The sequence below is a fragment of the Suncus etruscus genome, chromosome 19, assembly GCF_024139225.1.
Source record: "Suncus etruscus isolate mSunEtr1 chromosome 19, mSunEtr1.pri.cur, whole genome shotgun sequence".
In the NCBI taxonomy this organism is placed as follows: Eukaryota; Metazoa; Chordata; class Mammalia; order Eulipotyphla; family Soricidae; genus Suncus; species Suncus etruscus.
In genome coordinates this window covers 4,679,408-4,694,613 of record NC_064866.1, presented here as the reverse complement: position 1 = coordinate 4,694,613, position 15,206 = coordinate 4,679,408, and the positions used below count along the sequence as shown (strand labels likewise).

Genomic DNA, 15,206 nt, shown 5'->3' with positions numbered 1-15,206 from the left:
TATCTGGACCTCCCTCCATAGAGTTCACCCAGGTATGAGTCAATGTGTATGTATGAATGAACATGTATTAATGTGTATGAGAATATATATGTATGTGTCTGCATGTATGTATGTGTAGGTCACTCTGGATGTATCTGTAGGTAACTTTTCATGGCTGCTACATGCTAGCATCTCCTTCAGCATTATTATAAAATAATTCTTTCGTTTCTTCCAAGGTCACTCTGAAGTAAATGATGTTTAAACTAAGATTTGGAAAGGCAGGAAAATAGCCACTGAGTTAGAGATGATTCCTCCAAAAGGATCTTCAGTGGCTTAAGTCTCTTGTTATTTTGGGGTATATATTTTCTCCTTCAGGAAAAAAAAAAAAACCAACACAACACAGTTCTAATTTTCAAAGACATTGGGCTTCCAACAATTCAGGTCTTCTCCTGGAGATGTTGGAGCCTTGGCTGCTCTAGGCTCCATAGTATTTGCACTGGCCATTAAACCATGTGGACGGACATCTGGGAAGAGGAGCCTGGGACTGCCCCATACTGCCGGCCATCACATGGGTTGGTTGCCTGCTGGTTATTGGGCGAAGGGCTTATCATGTGCATGCTGTGCTCCATCCCTGTAGGCAGGTACTGCCTCTCACCAAAGGCCCCATTGGAAGGAGAAGAACAGAGTAAAGTGCTTTGAGAGGCGCTCAGTTTTTCTGGGCTGGCAGCTAGCCTAGGAGAAGTAGGAAAATTGTATCCATAGAGATTGTAAGGATTGTGGAGAGAGAAGGCATTGTAGGAGCTCTGTTGCATGTGGCTGCCACCAAACATGTGTGGTGATGAGGAACTGGAGGCAGCATTGCCCGCCTGCATGACATACTGAAACTGAGAGGTGGGGAAGGACCCCAGCTGGCCACCATAGGCTTCCATCTTGCTGTTGCTAGGCAAAGAGGGAGGTGTTGGGATTCCTGAGATCAAAGATGGAGTCCTCTGGGGCATGAAGGTTTCAGAGGGTTGAGTAGCTGAGGCGGTGCCACTCTGGAGCCTGTTGTAGCCACTGTCACTCAACCCTGGGTAGCTCTGTAAGGCAGCCATGTTGCTTCGGGCACACGGTGGATAATCAGAGAGGTTTAGATTGCACAGCTGGCTCTCTCGACAGCCCACATTGAAGGTGTTTGGAGCCAAGTGGAAGGTTGGAGGAGAACAGGATGGAGATAGAAGATGAGAAGAAGCTGAAGGAGATGGCGTCCCAGTGCTGGAGGTCGTTGGAGAAGTGCCTGTGCTGCCTCCTGAAAAATAAAATGGGGATACTGTTGAGCATTCTGGGAAATTATCTGTCTATGCCAGATGCAAGCTATTCAGGAGGGACACTCAATGATCAAGATGAGCTGAAATTTTTGGAACTTTTGCTTTCTCTTAACTCAGCAGACTGCTAAGTGATTCCACCCGTGTGTGTGTGTGTGTGTGTGTGTGTGTGTGTGTGTGTGTGTGTGTGTGTACATTGCAAACTCCAAAAGAGCACAAAGACACTAACAAGCAGAACGCTCAATTCATTTTTGCTCTGTGACAAAGTCTGGGTTGTATTTTATTAATAAACTTTCCAATCTTCGTGTTGAACTTCTCACCATCAAATTCCACTCTTTAGTGAAAACTCTGGTGACCACCATTAAAATCTACTCGTTTTTTTCTCACGTCCTCAGTGGAAATACACTAAATATGATTAAACATGTGCTTAACCAGGGGTGTTTAAATCTCTGATGCTTACTTCTCCATATTTAGAGGTCCAACCATAAATATAGTATACAAGAGCAAGATGTTAATCTCAAGGGAAATATAGCCCTGGGGCAGAGTGCCAAGTAAAAGATGAGCCTTGGGAGGGACCAAAGAGTGAGAACATCACTCTCTGTGAGATTGAACTTTTTGTCATATGAGAGAAATTGTGAGTATAAGACTTAGGTCATAACACAGGAAGGCTAATCTGGAACTAAATCATTGTGATCCAGAAATTCTCTTACCCTCTTTTATAAGAGTGTGTCCAACCTCAGACTGGAACAAAGATTGTAACTTCAATCTTGAATTACATGTTTTTATAAGGACAAGAGTCCAAATAGGCCATAAAACCCAGTAAGTTGGGAGCCAGAGAGATGTTACAATAGATAGGATGCTTGCCTTGCACATGGTCAATGAAAGTTTGATCTCAGCACCCCATCTTTTCCCCTGAGTTCTGCTAGTAATGAATGATTCCTGAGCACAGAGCCAGGTGGAAGCCCTATCTTGACCACCACCAGGCATGGCCCCCAAACAAAACAACAACAAATGCATAAAGTTAGAATTTCTGGGCTTTACTCAAACTCTGAAATACTCCCTGCAGAAATTACCTTGCATAAATCATTGAATCATCTTATGAAGAGATGACAATGGAGTTAGATCAGTGGTTTCTCATGTTTGTTTATTTTTTAAGATTCAGATAGTCTATCATCTTAAATCAGACCAACTAAATAGATATTTAAGCTGATCTTCTTAACATATACTAATGGTGTAGTAAGAGTTGAGTACCAGTGCCACAAACTAAATTCCTTACTTCACTGTACCCAGAGTACTGATTATCCTATTTGTGTGTGCAGTAGAGTCCCCTGGAAGGCTGGTTTAAAGTACAGAGGACTGCATGCAACCCCTGAGATTCTAATTTCATCAGTCAAGGGAAGGTCCCAAGAATTTGGGTTTCTAGAAAATTCTTTTTCTGCATTTTTGGACCACACTCAGTGATGCTCAGGAGTTGCTCCTGGCTAGGTGCTCAGAAATAGTTCCTGGCTTGGGGGACCATATGGGACACCAGGGGATCAAACCACAGTCCATCCTAGGTTAGTGTATTCAAGGCAAACCCCCTACCACTTGCACCACCGCTCATGCCCCTCTAGAAAATTCTGAGACTCTTTAGATTCCTTTTACCTAAAAATTCCCTGTATTTGGCTGATATAGCATCAGATAATATAGCACCAGTTTAACCCAAAATTCTACATTTCAAATATGCTTTCAGAACATGTTACAAAGCCCAGAATGACCTAGCTACCCCCTCCTTTGTCTGATGCTAGGAAGTAGTGTTCTGGCATCCGTTTCCTGTCTTACCCATTGGGAGTTAAAGACAATGGTGAGTACTTGGAGCTTTTGGACTTTGGGTCCAATTCCAGAAGGAACATCTACTTTGCTTCCTAAGGGAATCTCTCCTGATGAAGTTCCTCCTTTAGGGCAAGGTTGAGATTTTCCCAGAATAGTTGAGAATTATGATTCCCCATGGAGTATGGCACTCTTTCGGACATCCACAACTCATGTCAAGATTCCTAGAATCCTGATCTTTGCCAGAGGGTAAAGGGCATGATAGCAATAAAAGAGCATCAGAGCATTTTCCACAGTGGGGAAAATATTTTTTGGGGGAGAAAACAACAGGATATAGATATACTGGAATACAAAAAGCCTTTCACCCTCTCACCCTCCCACTATGATAAGGAAGATCCAGTTTGTACACTGGGAAGGAAAACCCATAATGCAGATCCCAAAGTTAATTTATACCCCAAAAATTAAAAAGACTCAGCAAAAATATACATTAAGTGCTGAATAATTTTACATAGTTCCATTTATTTATTTATATATTTATTTATTTTGGTTTTTGGGTCACACCCGGCAGTGCTCAGGGGTAACTCCTGGCTCTATGCTCAGAAATTGCTCCTGGCAGGCTGGGGGAACCATATGGGATTCTGGGATTTGAACTGTCATCCTTCTGCATGCAAGGCAAACTCATTACCTCCATGCTATCTCTCCGGCCCCATAGTTCCATTTTAAAAACCCTAATAATATCATTTCTTTCTTAGTCAAAAGAATTTTCTCCATAGAACTTCCAAAGTAGAGTTAGATTTTTATACAAATAGCTGCTGATTAGAGAGTCATTTTAAGAAATAATAATAATAAAGGGGCTGGAGTGATAGCGCAGCAGTAGCGCATTTGCCTTGCACACGGCTGACCTAGGAGGGACCTGGGTTTGATCCCTGGTGTTCCATATGATCCCCCAAGTCAGGAGTGATTTCTGAGCCATAGCCAGGAGTAACTGCTTTGTCACTGGGTGTGGTTCAAAAAAGAAATTAAAAAAAGAAAGAAGGAAGGAAAGAAGAAAGAAAAGAAAGAAAGAAAGAAAGAAAGAAAGAAAGAAAGAAAGAAAGAAAGAAAGAAAGAAAGAAAGAAAGAAAGAAAGAAAGAAAGAAAGAAAGAGAGAGAGAGAGAGAGAGAAAGGAAGGAAGGAAGGAAGGAAGGAAGGAAGGAAGGAAGGAAGGAAGGAAGGAAGGAAGGAAGGAAGGAAGGAAGGAAGGAAGGAAGAGAGAGAGAGAAAGAAAGAAAGAAGAAAGAAAGAAAGAGAAAAAGAGAAAGAAAGAGAGAAGAGAGAAAGAGAGAAAGAGAAAAAGAAAGAAAGAAGAAAGAAAAAGAAAGAAAAAAAGGAAGGAAGGAAGAAAGGAAGGAAGAAAAAATAAAATAAAAATGAAACTATATATTTTTGTTTCAATCTGAGAAAAGGCCCAAGCTGTAAATACCACTGAGTAATCCAGTGGGAAGAGTACCAGATCTGATTTTGGGGAACCCTGCCATCCATCCAGTTCCCAACCATGGGCAAGGTGGGTGCCCTCTTTATCCTCCTTATATGTCAATAATGGTTCTGATAAGTAGGCTTTAGTTTCTGTCCTTTTCAGAATTAAAACCATGTCTGAGCATTAAACATGCTAAAACAGAAAAGGCAAATATCAGTTATCTTCCATGGAGTCATGTTAATAGGATGAGTTTGAGAAAGGAAAGACAGAGAATGAGAAAGATCTAACACTATTTTTGTATCACTGAGTGGCCTTCATTTGGTCCAATGCCTTATAAAAGAAGTTCAGTGATTCATTTTTCACCATGTGTCCCTTTTAAGCATCTTACACATTTTCCTTTCTTTTGCCCCCTAAATGCCACATTCTTCAATAAAATAGGTGTTACAGCATAAATGAAGAAACTTGAAACGAGTTGTAAAGATATTTGTATTTCACCCAGGGATCTATATCTGGTCTCCTCGCTTTGAAAATCCACCCAGGCTGGCCCAGATCTGGTGTTTATGGGGTCCCCAAGGGGGTCCCTTATTTAGCACACTGTAGAGGTCTGTTATGCTCTGTCAGGCACCGGCCCCAGACCTGCAGCAGGAAGTGCAAGATGGAAGAGATGAATTTTTACAACTCTAAATGGTTTTCTCGGATGGTGCAAGATGGAATGAATGGTACTGATTTAAGGTCTCAATTGGTTTCACTAGAGAAAAAAAAAAAGAAGGGGTACTATTAACAACTTACAGGGATTTCTGCGGAGCAGATGAGAGGCACATGTTAAAAAGTTTGTAGTCAGCTTGCTTCGACTTTTAAATGACACTCCCTGGAAATGAGACTTAAAGGAACTGCTGAGCCAGAGAGTGGTAAGGTCCCTATGAATGAGTTTTGGAGAGGGATAGATAGCAGCAAGGGAGCCTATCCAGAAAGGTCACCTTGCTTTCCTTCACTGAGAAGACATTTTCTTGTGCTTTAAGTACATGCAAATGATAGTCACTCTCAGTGTTTGCAGAGAAAACAATTGCAGAGAAGCAATATTCAGTCTACAGAGAAGCAATGGGGAAGCACTAGAAAAAAGACTTGATTTTTATGATCTAAGAGTTTGTCAGCTGCTAAACAAGATTGTGGTGTCAGCCAAGTGTTAAACAAGCCCGAGGAGGTAATCCAGCCCCCTTTGCCTTTCAGTACTCAACTGTCTTGAGTGACAAAAAGCAAAGGCCCAGTGGGAAGTCAGAGTACAATGATACAAGAGTGAGAGCTGCCTCCCTAAGAACTTTTTCTCTTTTATCTAGTGTTCTCTTTCTTTTTATTTTCACCCTCTCTTCCCTATACGTTCCAATGGGATGGTTTAAGGTCTTGATTTGAACTTTTACTGATAGCATAAACTCTAAAATCAGATGGCCTATTTCAATCTTAGCGGTCATGTGGATGGATTATGAAAGAAAAGCTCTCCAAGATTTGATTTTCTCAATTACATATCCAGTATTACAAATCTCTTAATGGAATGTCTTGAGAAATTTATACAAGAATATATTTTACAAAAGAAACAGAAACATTCAGTATTTCTTTTCCTTTTTTTTCTTACCTTCTAGGAGTGAAGACAGAGTGAGGTGGATTCTAATGGGGACTATCTCTCAAGTATTTGCCTCTTCATGGAGTAAAATATCTCAGCATGTCCATACACTGTTAGAGAGTCATATTTCCATATAACAGACTAAAATAATCTCCATCTCTATGGATACTAGAACACTGGACATGTAATAGGTATGGACTCACATGAGCCAAGTTCCTAAAGTTTAACACCAAGTCTGTCTTCTCTCCTCTTTGTCTCTCTTTAACTCCCAAACCTTGCTCAGGACAGAATGGACAGATTCTCACGTCAACTTCTTTTCTCAAATCAAGCAACATGGAATTAAACAGAACTAGGTAGATTTGTATTGTTTCCAGTGTCTTGAAACCGTAATCCACTTGAACAATTGAACAAATATTATTTCCTAAGAAACTTCTAGTGCTCAAAGCCCCACCTCCCTGAGTCATACTTTACCCATAAACTAAAATAAGGGCAAGCTCATTAAAATTCATATCTGACATTAACTTGCTACACTCTTCATGGATAACTGCCAAAATAACCAGAAAGAATACGTGTTTAGCAGTGATCCCATATGACGACAATAACCTAGAATATACTTGTGTACCATGAAGACAAGTTAAATGTGACCATGAAAATCCTGAATACCAAACCTGCTGACTTTTGCATCTAAAATTGATTACTTCCAGATTGTAATATGGAGGCCTTCACATACAGTTTCCTTTTGGGTTTGTTTTGCTGTGCCCCCCCCCTAAAAAAAAAAAGGTTGGAAAACAGTAAAACAAAACCGCATCTGGCCTAGTAAAGAATACATTTCCATGTAATTACTTGATTCCATAAGCCAGAGCCTTTTCTCCGAGAACTCTATGGCGTCTGTCCATGAGGAGACTGATTCACTGGATTTCCTTGAGAAGCCTTCTTTGAGTTTTAAGAAAGGTAAGAGGTAAAATGTCAGTACCCATTGGATTGCTCCCAAGGACCCATGTGTCGAGCCCTGCTAAAGCTGCATTGGGAAGAATGCCAACTCAAAAAGCAAATAGAAAATATCTTAGCATCTTGCTGATAATAATTATGTGCTTTCAAATTTAGGGAACCTTATTCATCCCTTACCATACAGTGTAAAGATAGGGATAGTGGGCCAGTGTGATAATATAATGAAGAAGTCTCTTGCTTTGTGTGTGGGCAACCTGGGCTTAATCCTCAACCCTCAAAGGCCCTCCAAGTACCACTATAAGTGATCCCTGAGCACAGACAGCATCAGTAGTAAAACCCTGAATACCAACAGGTGTGGGCAAAAAAAACCTGAAAAATAATCAAAAATAAAGATAGGCAAAAGTCCAAGTTTCCTTTTAAATCATTTTTCACATATTCAACCAATGTTCATTTTCATACATCTCTTCAAGTCTTCCTTTACCCAAACACCCCCCCCCCCTCTCTCTCTCTCTCTCTCTCTCTCTCTCTCTCTCTCTCTCTCTCTCTCTCTCCCCTCCCTCCCTCCCTGCTTCTGAGACTATTTTAGAGTCAGAAAACTCTCAGAGACAGTCCATTTTTGGCCAATTTCCATGACTTATTTTCTCTATTTTTTTCATTCCCTTTACTGCAACATACATATATCAACTTTTATTGTCATTCAGAATAAATCTACCTCTCTCGTGACCAAAGAGCCAATTTTATCATTAAGAAACATCCCATTTCCAATTGTTGCCCTTCTACCCTAATTCCATACCTGGAAAAATCTAAGCACCTTATTCGTGACCTCTATCTACCACAGAAAGTAACCAATTTGAGTTGATGACAGTGAAATGTTTAAATAAAACCTGAAGAGAGAGAAAGAGAGAGAGAGAGAGACTTCAAACTATACTCGTGTTCTTTACATGACAGAAACCCAACCACAATCATGTTTGTAATCAAGGAGTTTAAATAAAAATATTAAGTTAAAATAAAATAAAATATTAAAAAATATTTAAATCTAGAAAGATGTAGCCCAAGGCTGCTCAATTGCCACCATGGGGGGGTCCGATAATGAAATCAATTGAGAAGGTAAATGGGTTCAGTGGAGGTAGTGGCAAGAGTTGCAGATGGGTTTAAATCTAGACAAGTGCAGAAGATGGTGGATTGGAGGAAATAGGAGAAACATCCATGATGAGGACAAAATGATGGTGTCTTTCCCCCTGGAAAGGGTGCTTGGTTTCTGTGGCAAATCATAAACACAGTTTCAATTACATTTACTTACTTAAAGGACCTTAGGTACAGAAGAGAATACCACATTCATAACTGCTTATTTAGTAGGTTGAAGTGAGATTCCTTCCAGTCTGAGGAGTTCCTCATAGGCATTAGTCCTTATAAAAATCTTTGTTAGTTCTCTTTGAATGATCACAAACATCACACAGCAATTCAAATGCTGACCAGTCTCTAATGATATCAATCATATTGCTAAAAAGGCCTAACGCTTAAGACTTCTATAACTGTCTGACATTTATCTAGTTAATTGGCTAGAATTTAAATACTAGTCTAGAATATGTCCGGATTAGGTTGCAGATAGGGTTTCTGCAACTGGTATAGCTCCTGAGTCATGATGAGCCAATTAAAAAAATTATAAAGAAGGGGCCAGAGCGATAGCACAGCTGTAGGGCATTTGCCTTGCAGCTGACCCAGGACAGATCTGGATTCAATCCCTGGCATCCCATATGGTCTCCCGAGCCAGGAGCAATTTCTGAGTGCATATCCAGGAGTAACCCCTGAGCATCACTGGGTGTGACTCAAAAGACAAATGAAAAAATGAAAAAGAATTATTTTTTTTATCTGTGAATAACAGGTGTTAGATTACTTGAAGTTACTACTTGAGTGCGCACAATGTTTTTGTGCAGTTTGGACCAAATGAATAATCTACTACCTATGAAGCTGATTGAACATAGCTATAATTTTCACAAACTCTTCTTTTCTTTCTTTATCTTGCTTTAGTCAACTTCCCAAAGCATAAATACTTGGTTATCTTATTTTTGTCCTGATGAATGTCACTTTCTATCTCCAGCTTCACAAAAGTATCAACCCCTTAGCTAACTTTGAATGGAAATATTTGAAGTTAAAACCACACACATGGCATCATAAGAAGAAATGGACATAGTTAGAATAAAGTTCTAAGTCATCGAGTCATCAAGGAGAAATCTACACAAGAACCCAATAACTCTATCCTGAAAAAAAAATGTTTGTACTCCTATATGCATTGTGGCACTATTCACAATAATAAGCTTAAAGCAACCCAAGTATTCAAGAACAGAAGACTAAAAAAGAAACCAAAATATATAATGGGATACTGCTCAGCTTTAAAAAAAGATGTAAGTTTTCTGCAATGGGGATCTGGAAATTCTAATACTAAGTGAAGTTAGTTATAAGGAAAGAGACAGAGCATAATTGAATGTAAAAAAAAAAAAGTGTTCAAAGGCCACAGAAATGAGAACTGGTCTTCAGTAGGAAACTTACCACGGGGACTAAACGATGGTGTTATGGGTAATATTTGTACAATAGTTGAGAGAAGCAAAAATTCTGTCATGCTCTGGAAGTTTTTGTTTTTCTTTTGTTTTGTTTTTTGGCCACACCCAGTGGCCAAATAACCCAGAGGTTATTCCTGGCTGTGCACTCAGAAATCACTCCTGGATTGGACCATATGGGAAGCCTGTAGATTGAACTGTGGTCCATCCTAGGTCAGGCACATGCAAGACAAATGTCGTACTGCTGCACCACCACTTCAGCTCCAGCTCTGGAAATTTTTTTTTTTCAGCTCTGGAAATTTTTATGCATGAAACTCTACCATTAACAGTATTGTAAACCACAGTCTCTAAAATAATTTTAAGTTAAACATTTGTATTTTTTTGCAAAATTATATTTAAATTAACTAATTATTCTTTCCTTGAAATTGTATCAAGAAATGGTTCTTAATTAAAAAGAAGTGAAGGGTTAGAGAAATAGCACAACTGGTGAGATAGTTGCTTTGCATGTAGCTGATGAGTTGATACCATCATCATATTTATCTCCTGAGACTGTCAGGATTGATCCCAAAACACAGAAGCAAAGTCAGAAGTAATTCCAGATATGAACTGGGTGTTTCCCAAAAATAAACCAAAAAAAATGAACTTAAAATGACAACTAGGCAAGGGTTGATTTGAAAGGAATCTTCTTCCTCATAGAAACCTAATGATCAATTCAGTCTCCATCAGTAGCACAAAACTGTTACAGGTGGACATGTGTGACATACAAGATATTAATGTATTTGAAGCAATGATATAATGTGTACATATACCTGGAAAATCAGTTATCATTTGGATCTTCACTTCAGGGTCAACACTACCAATAGTCTACTCACCTATTGAGGATTACTACAGAAATTAGTCTGTCACTTCAGTTTCCATTACTAAATTTCTATTAGTATGCTTCTTCAAAGACCAAAACTTATTCAAAAGATGTGTCCCTTTCTTCCTTTCATAAGTGATATTTTTTATTATTTATGAAATTCTAAGTTCCTAAGCGAGGAAGAAATGTGTGCTGTTACTCTTATATCCTATGTTGATGTCATGTTTTTAATAATGCGTGTTGTTACTTTTACAACCTATGTTAATGTTATATTTTTAATAATAAAAATCTGGATCAGTTTCAGTGTTTAGCTAAAATATTTATCCCAATTAGACTATATTATGAAGTTTTTGGCTTTTATCCTTATTCTGTCCCACTACCACACATGTTCGATAATTCCAACTTCATTCACTCCCACTAAGAAAATGAATCAATAAATGATTCTAATAGTATATGCTTCAAAGTTCAATTTTTCCTAAACTATTTTTCTTCAAAAAATTTACTTCAAAGTTCAATTTTTCTTAAATTCAAAGTCAACAATAATTTTTTTTTGTAAATCTTCAGTAGAAGTAACGCGAAACAAATGACACGTGAAACTATCTCATGTTGATCCTCCTCATGATCCTACATACTGGTAAAATGCAATTCCTATTGCCAAAGTTTTGCTGAGTCATTGCCACGCACATATTCAGTTATACGACATGATAAAACAGTAATCCTGCCTAAATATATGTTTATATGTAAATTTATAAATCTAGTATATAATATATAGATCTATAATATCTATATTTGTATATAGATCTATATATACAGACATAGAGAAAGAGTTAGTTTCTATCAAAGATGAAGACCATGAAACCTATCACAAAACCCTTAAGGAATATTAGGGTCACAAATCACTGGTAACAACTGACCTTGATACAAGCACACCATTCTGAGGAGCAAAATATCCTTCCATCCTGGTAACACACCACAAGAACAGATCCCTAAGCACACAATCAGGAAAAATATCTGAGAATACCTGAATGGTCCCTTTCCTCAAAAAACAAACAAACAAAAACTATATATACTTCATATAAAGGACTTCAACTTCTCCTCTACATTAACAAATCTGAATTTGAAATTCTGGATCACTGGCCCCTATTTACCCCTGGGAAATAAATTATTTCATCATGTTTACACTAAACATTAGTAGGCAATATATCCATCCTAGATGAATCTTTCTTAATTTGGGGGGAGGGCAATGATTTGGGGCCACGCCAAGTGATACTCAGGTGTTACTCGTGGCTCTGTACTCAGGGATTACTCCTAGAAGACTCAGGGGACCATATAGGATGCCAAGAATTGAACCTGGGTTGGCTACACACACAAGGCAAGCACCTTAGCCACAGTACTATTTTTCTGACTCGAATCTTCTTCATAAGTATCTATGTACATAAGAAAGATGAAGATGAGAAAGAGGAAAATTATGGGGGTAAAAAAGCAATGACAAAGTGCTTACCTTATTTTGAAATGCCTTATCTAATTTAATTCTCATAAAAATTCTAGTATGCTCTGTCATTTTGCACGTGAGAAAGTGTAGAAAAAGAATGAGGGACTTGACCAAGATAACAAATTTAGGAAAAAAACTGATTTAAAAAAATAGTCTGACTCCATAGCACATACTTATGATTTTAAAAACTTCTTATTTTAATTTTATTATTTAATTTAATTTATTTAATTTTATTAATACTTTTTATTTTAAAATCTAAAAATGTCATTAATTTTGGTTACAAACATAATTTATTATTAGAAGTCCCTAATAAGAGAAAATTAAATATTATCAAATATAAGAAAGACCTCTCCTATCACAAAGGCACAAAAATCTATAAATCTATTATATCTAAATTTAAATATAGAACTCTATAGAAAAAGTTAGCAGCCATCTAAGATGAAGACCAGATAAAACACATAAGTACTATGAAGGTCTCAAATAAGTGGTTTGGGGCCAGCGCTGTCTTTTCTTGGGGGTTACTCCTGGCTGTGTGCTCAAGTATCAGTCCCTATGGTCTTATACCAAGATAAAACTTGAGTCAGCTATGTACAAAAATAGTATCTGATCTGCTGTACTATCCCTTCTCCCCATTATAGTCATAATTTTTTAAATCCCTTGGTTCCTGACAAGAGAATTGATGTTATAAGAAGGGAAGGGGGAGGTGGGATAGGAAACACGTAAGGAAGATAAACTATTGTTTGGTAGTGGCTGGAAACTATACTCTGGTGAGTACCCAAATGTCTCAAATACAGATGTTTAAATATATTCTACCTAAAAGTTATATGTAGTTGTAAAACCAAGTTACTTTAAGGTTTTATTACTCCTGAGCACAGCTGGGTATAGTCCTGGAGGTCCTTGTGCAACACTGTATGTAACCCAAATAACATCTGCCTTAGCTTTAGTGGCAGAACAGGGTTTGGTTTCTTAAGCAAACTGTCACATAGAGAATGTCTGATTTAGAAGCAAAAGGACCTTTTCCAAGGACAGTGACAAATTGCAGTATCGGCAATGGAATGGTGACGTCTAGAACTTTCTGTCTCTAGGTCTTTGGTAGTTACAAGTGAAACTCTATTAAGCATAGATTCTAGTATTCGAGACAGGCATTCTATTTCTGTCACTCATTAAGATTGTCATGATAGTTGTTACTGTAGCTATTTCTCTAACTGCTTTCACCACTCTTTGTGGTGAACTTCATATCATGAGCTGTTCCTTCTGGCCCTCATCTCTATTGTCTCTGGGCATTATTACAGTAATATCTTTTATTTTTCTTAAAACCCATAGATTAGGGAGACTCTTCTGCGTCTCTCTCTCCCTCTGACTTATTTCACTCAGCATAATAGATTCCATGTACATCCACATTTAGGAGAACTTCATGACTTCATCTCTCCTGACAGCTGCATAATATCCCATTGTGTATATGTACCACCTGGGAAGAGGGGGGCATTGGTGGTGTAAATGTTGCACTGGTAAAGTGAGGTGTTCTGTTTATGACTGAAACCCAACTATAATCATGCTTGTAATCATGGTGCTTCAATAAAGATTTTATAAAATAAATAAATGTTTAATAAAGCACAACTCCAAAAGACATTATTTCCACTCACTTCAATGACTCTTTGCATTTTCAATATGAACATATGACTATGTTGGACTTTCTTCCTTCAGCAAATCAAAGTTCTTGACCCTACATGATTAAGTTATGTTTCATCAATCCAGGGGAAGGTTTCCAAAGCTGTTTCAAAATGTCACAAAAATATGAAGTCTATATTTCCTGCCACTCAAATAATTAGTTTATTTGGTTAGATGAATAAGGTTATGTGCTTAAGGAAAAAATATTATCAATGGTAACATTTGAAGGAACAGAGTAACCTCAGTCCATCATTTTTAACTATGCTACTATTTATCAGAGGGGGGTTGGAAAGAAGGCCTGTACTCATTAAACATCTAACACTAAGAAAGCTTTTTTCAGACACCCAGACGAATGGGCTACAAACGAACCACTAAGAAAAGGAGCTATATCAGCGCCATAACAGTGGCACAGTGGTAGGGTGTTTGCTTTGCACAATGCTGACTTAGGACGGACTATGGTTAGATCCCCCAGCGTCCCATATGGTCCCCCGAACAAGGAGCGATTTCTGATTGCATAGCCAAGAGTAACCCCTGAGCATCACCTGGTGTGGCCCCAAAACAAAACACAACAACAAAAAAAGAAAAGGAGCTTAATCAACCTATTTACACATGGTCTCATGTTTCTAACTACATAAGAAGAAAGATTAGAAATGAATTCAAAGTACAAACATACTACCAAGAGTGAGACGAAAAGAAAAGGAATACCTAAATCCACTGATTATAAATCGGAAAGTTGAGACATTAAGAAAAAGAAAAACTTTCCTAAAAGCAAACATTTCTAAACCCAGTTGCTTTATCAATACTTCTGAATTTCTTCTCAAAAATTTAAAGGATAATACCAAATACATTTTATGAAGCTAGTGTTACCTTATACCAAATGTTTCTACAAAGACATCATACACACAAAAAATAATAGACAAATGATTTAAGTGTGTGCATTGTTTACAGAAGACCAAGATTGATCCTTGGCATTGTATGGACCCCAGCATCTCTGGAAGCGATTTTTGAACACAGAGCCAAGAGTAGCCCTTGGGTATCACTGAGTATGTCTCTTCCCTGAGTGGATATGGCTTTCTAGCTTTGGCTTTCTAACCAAACTTTGGTTTTCTAACATCAGGCTTTCTAACTTCAAGTATAGCACCACATTACAATAATTAAAATTACTTTAAGATATAGGGTATATAGGGTGCATCAAGATACCCAATCTACTACAAGCTATACACAAAGGGAGGAAGTATGGATGCATGCTGGGAAGAGTGGCAGAGCATGCTGGGAACTATGGCAGAGGGAGGTCAACACAGGTCATGGGAATGGCCCTGATTCACTGCCACTACGTACCTTAAATATAACTGTGGAAGACTTGTCATTCACATTGGCCCCAATAAAAATTATGTAAGAAAAATATATAGGGTGCAAAATAAATCGACAGACCAATGAAATATAACTGAAAGCCCAGAAATAATCCCACATATCTTCAAGATTTAATTCATGACAAAATATCTAAGACCATATAATGGAGA

General features: G+C 38.1%; 1 protein-coding gene across 1 annotated transcript in view; it reads right to left on the bottom strand.

Annotated features, from left to right (window-relative positions):
* Positions 1-482: 482 nt before the first annotated feature.
* TBX15 (T-box transcription factor 15) overlaps positions 483-15,206 on the bottom strand; it is a 134,414-nt gene continuing 119,690 nt past the window's right edge. The window contains exon 8 of the mRNA XM_049765918.1: positions 483-1,267. Within this exon, the coding sequence (XP_049621875.1) occupies positions 483-1,267 (785 nt within the window). The remainder of the gene's footprint in view (positions 1,268-15,206) is intronic.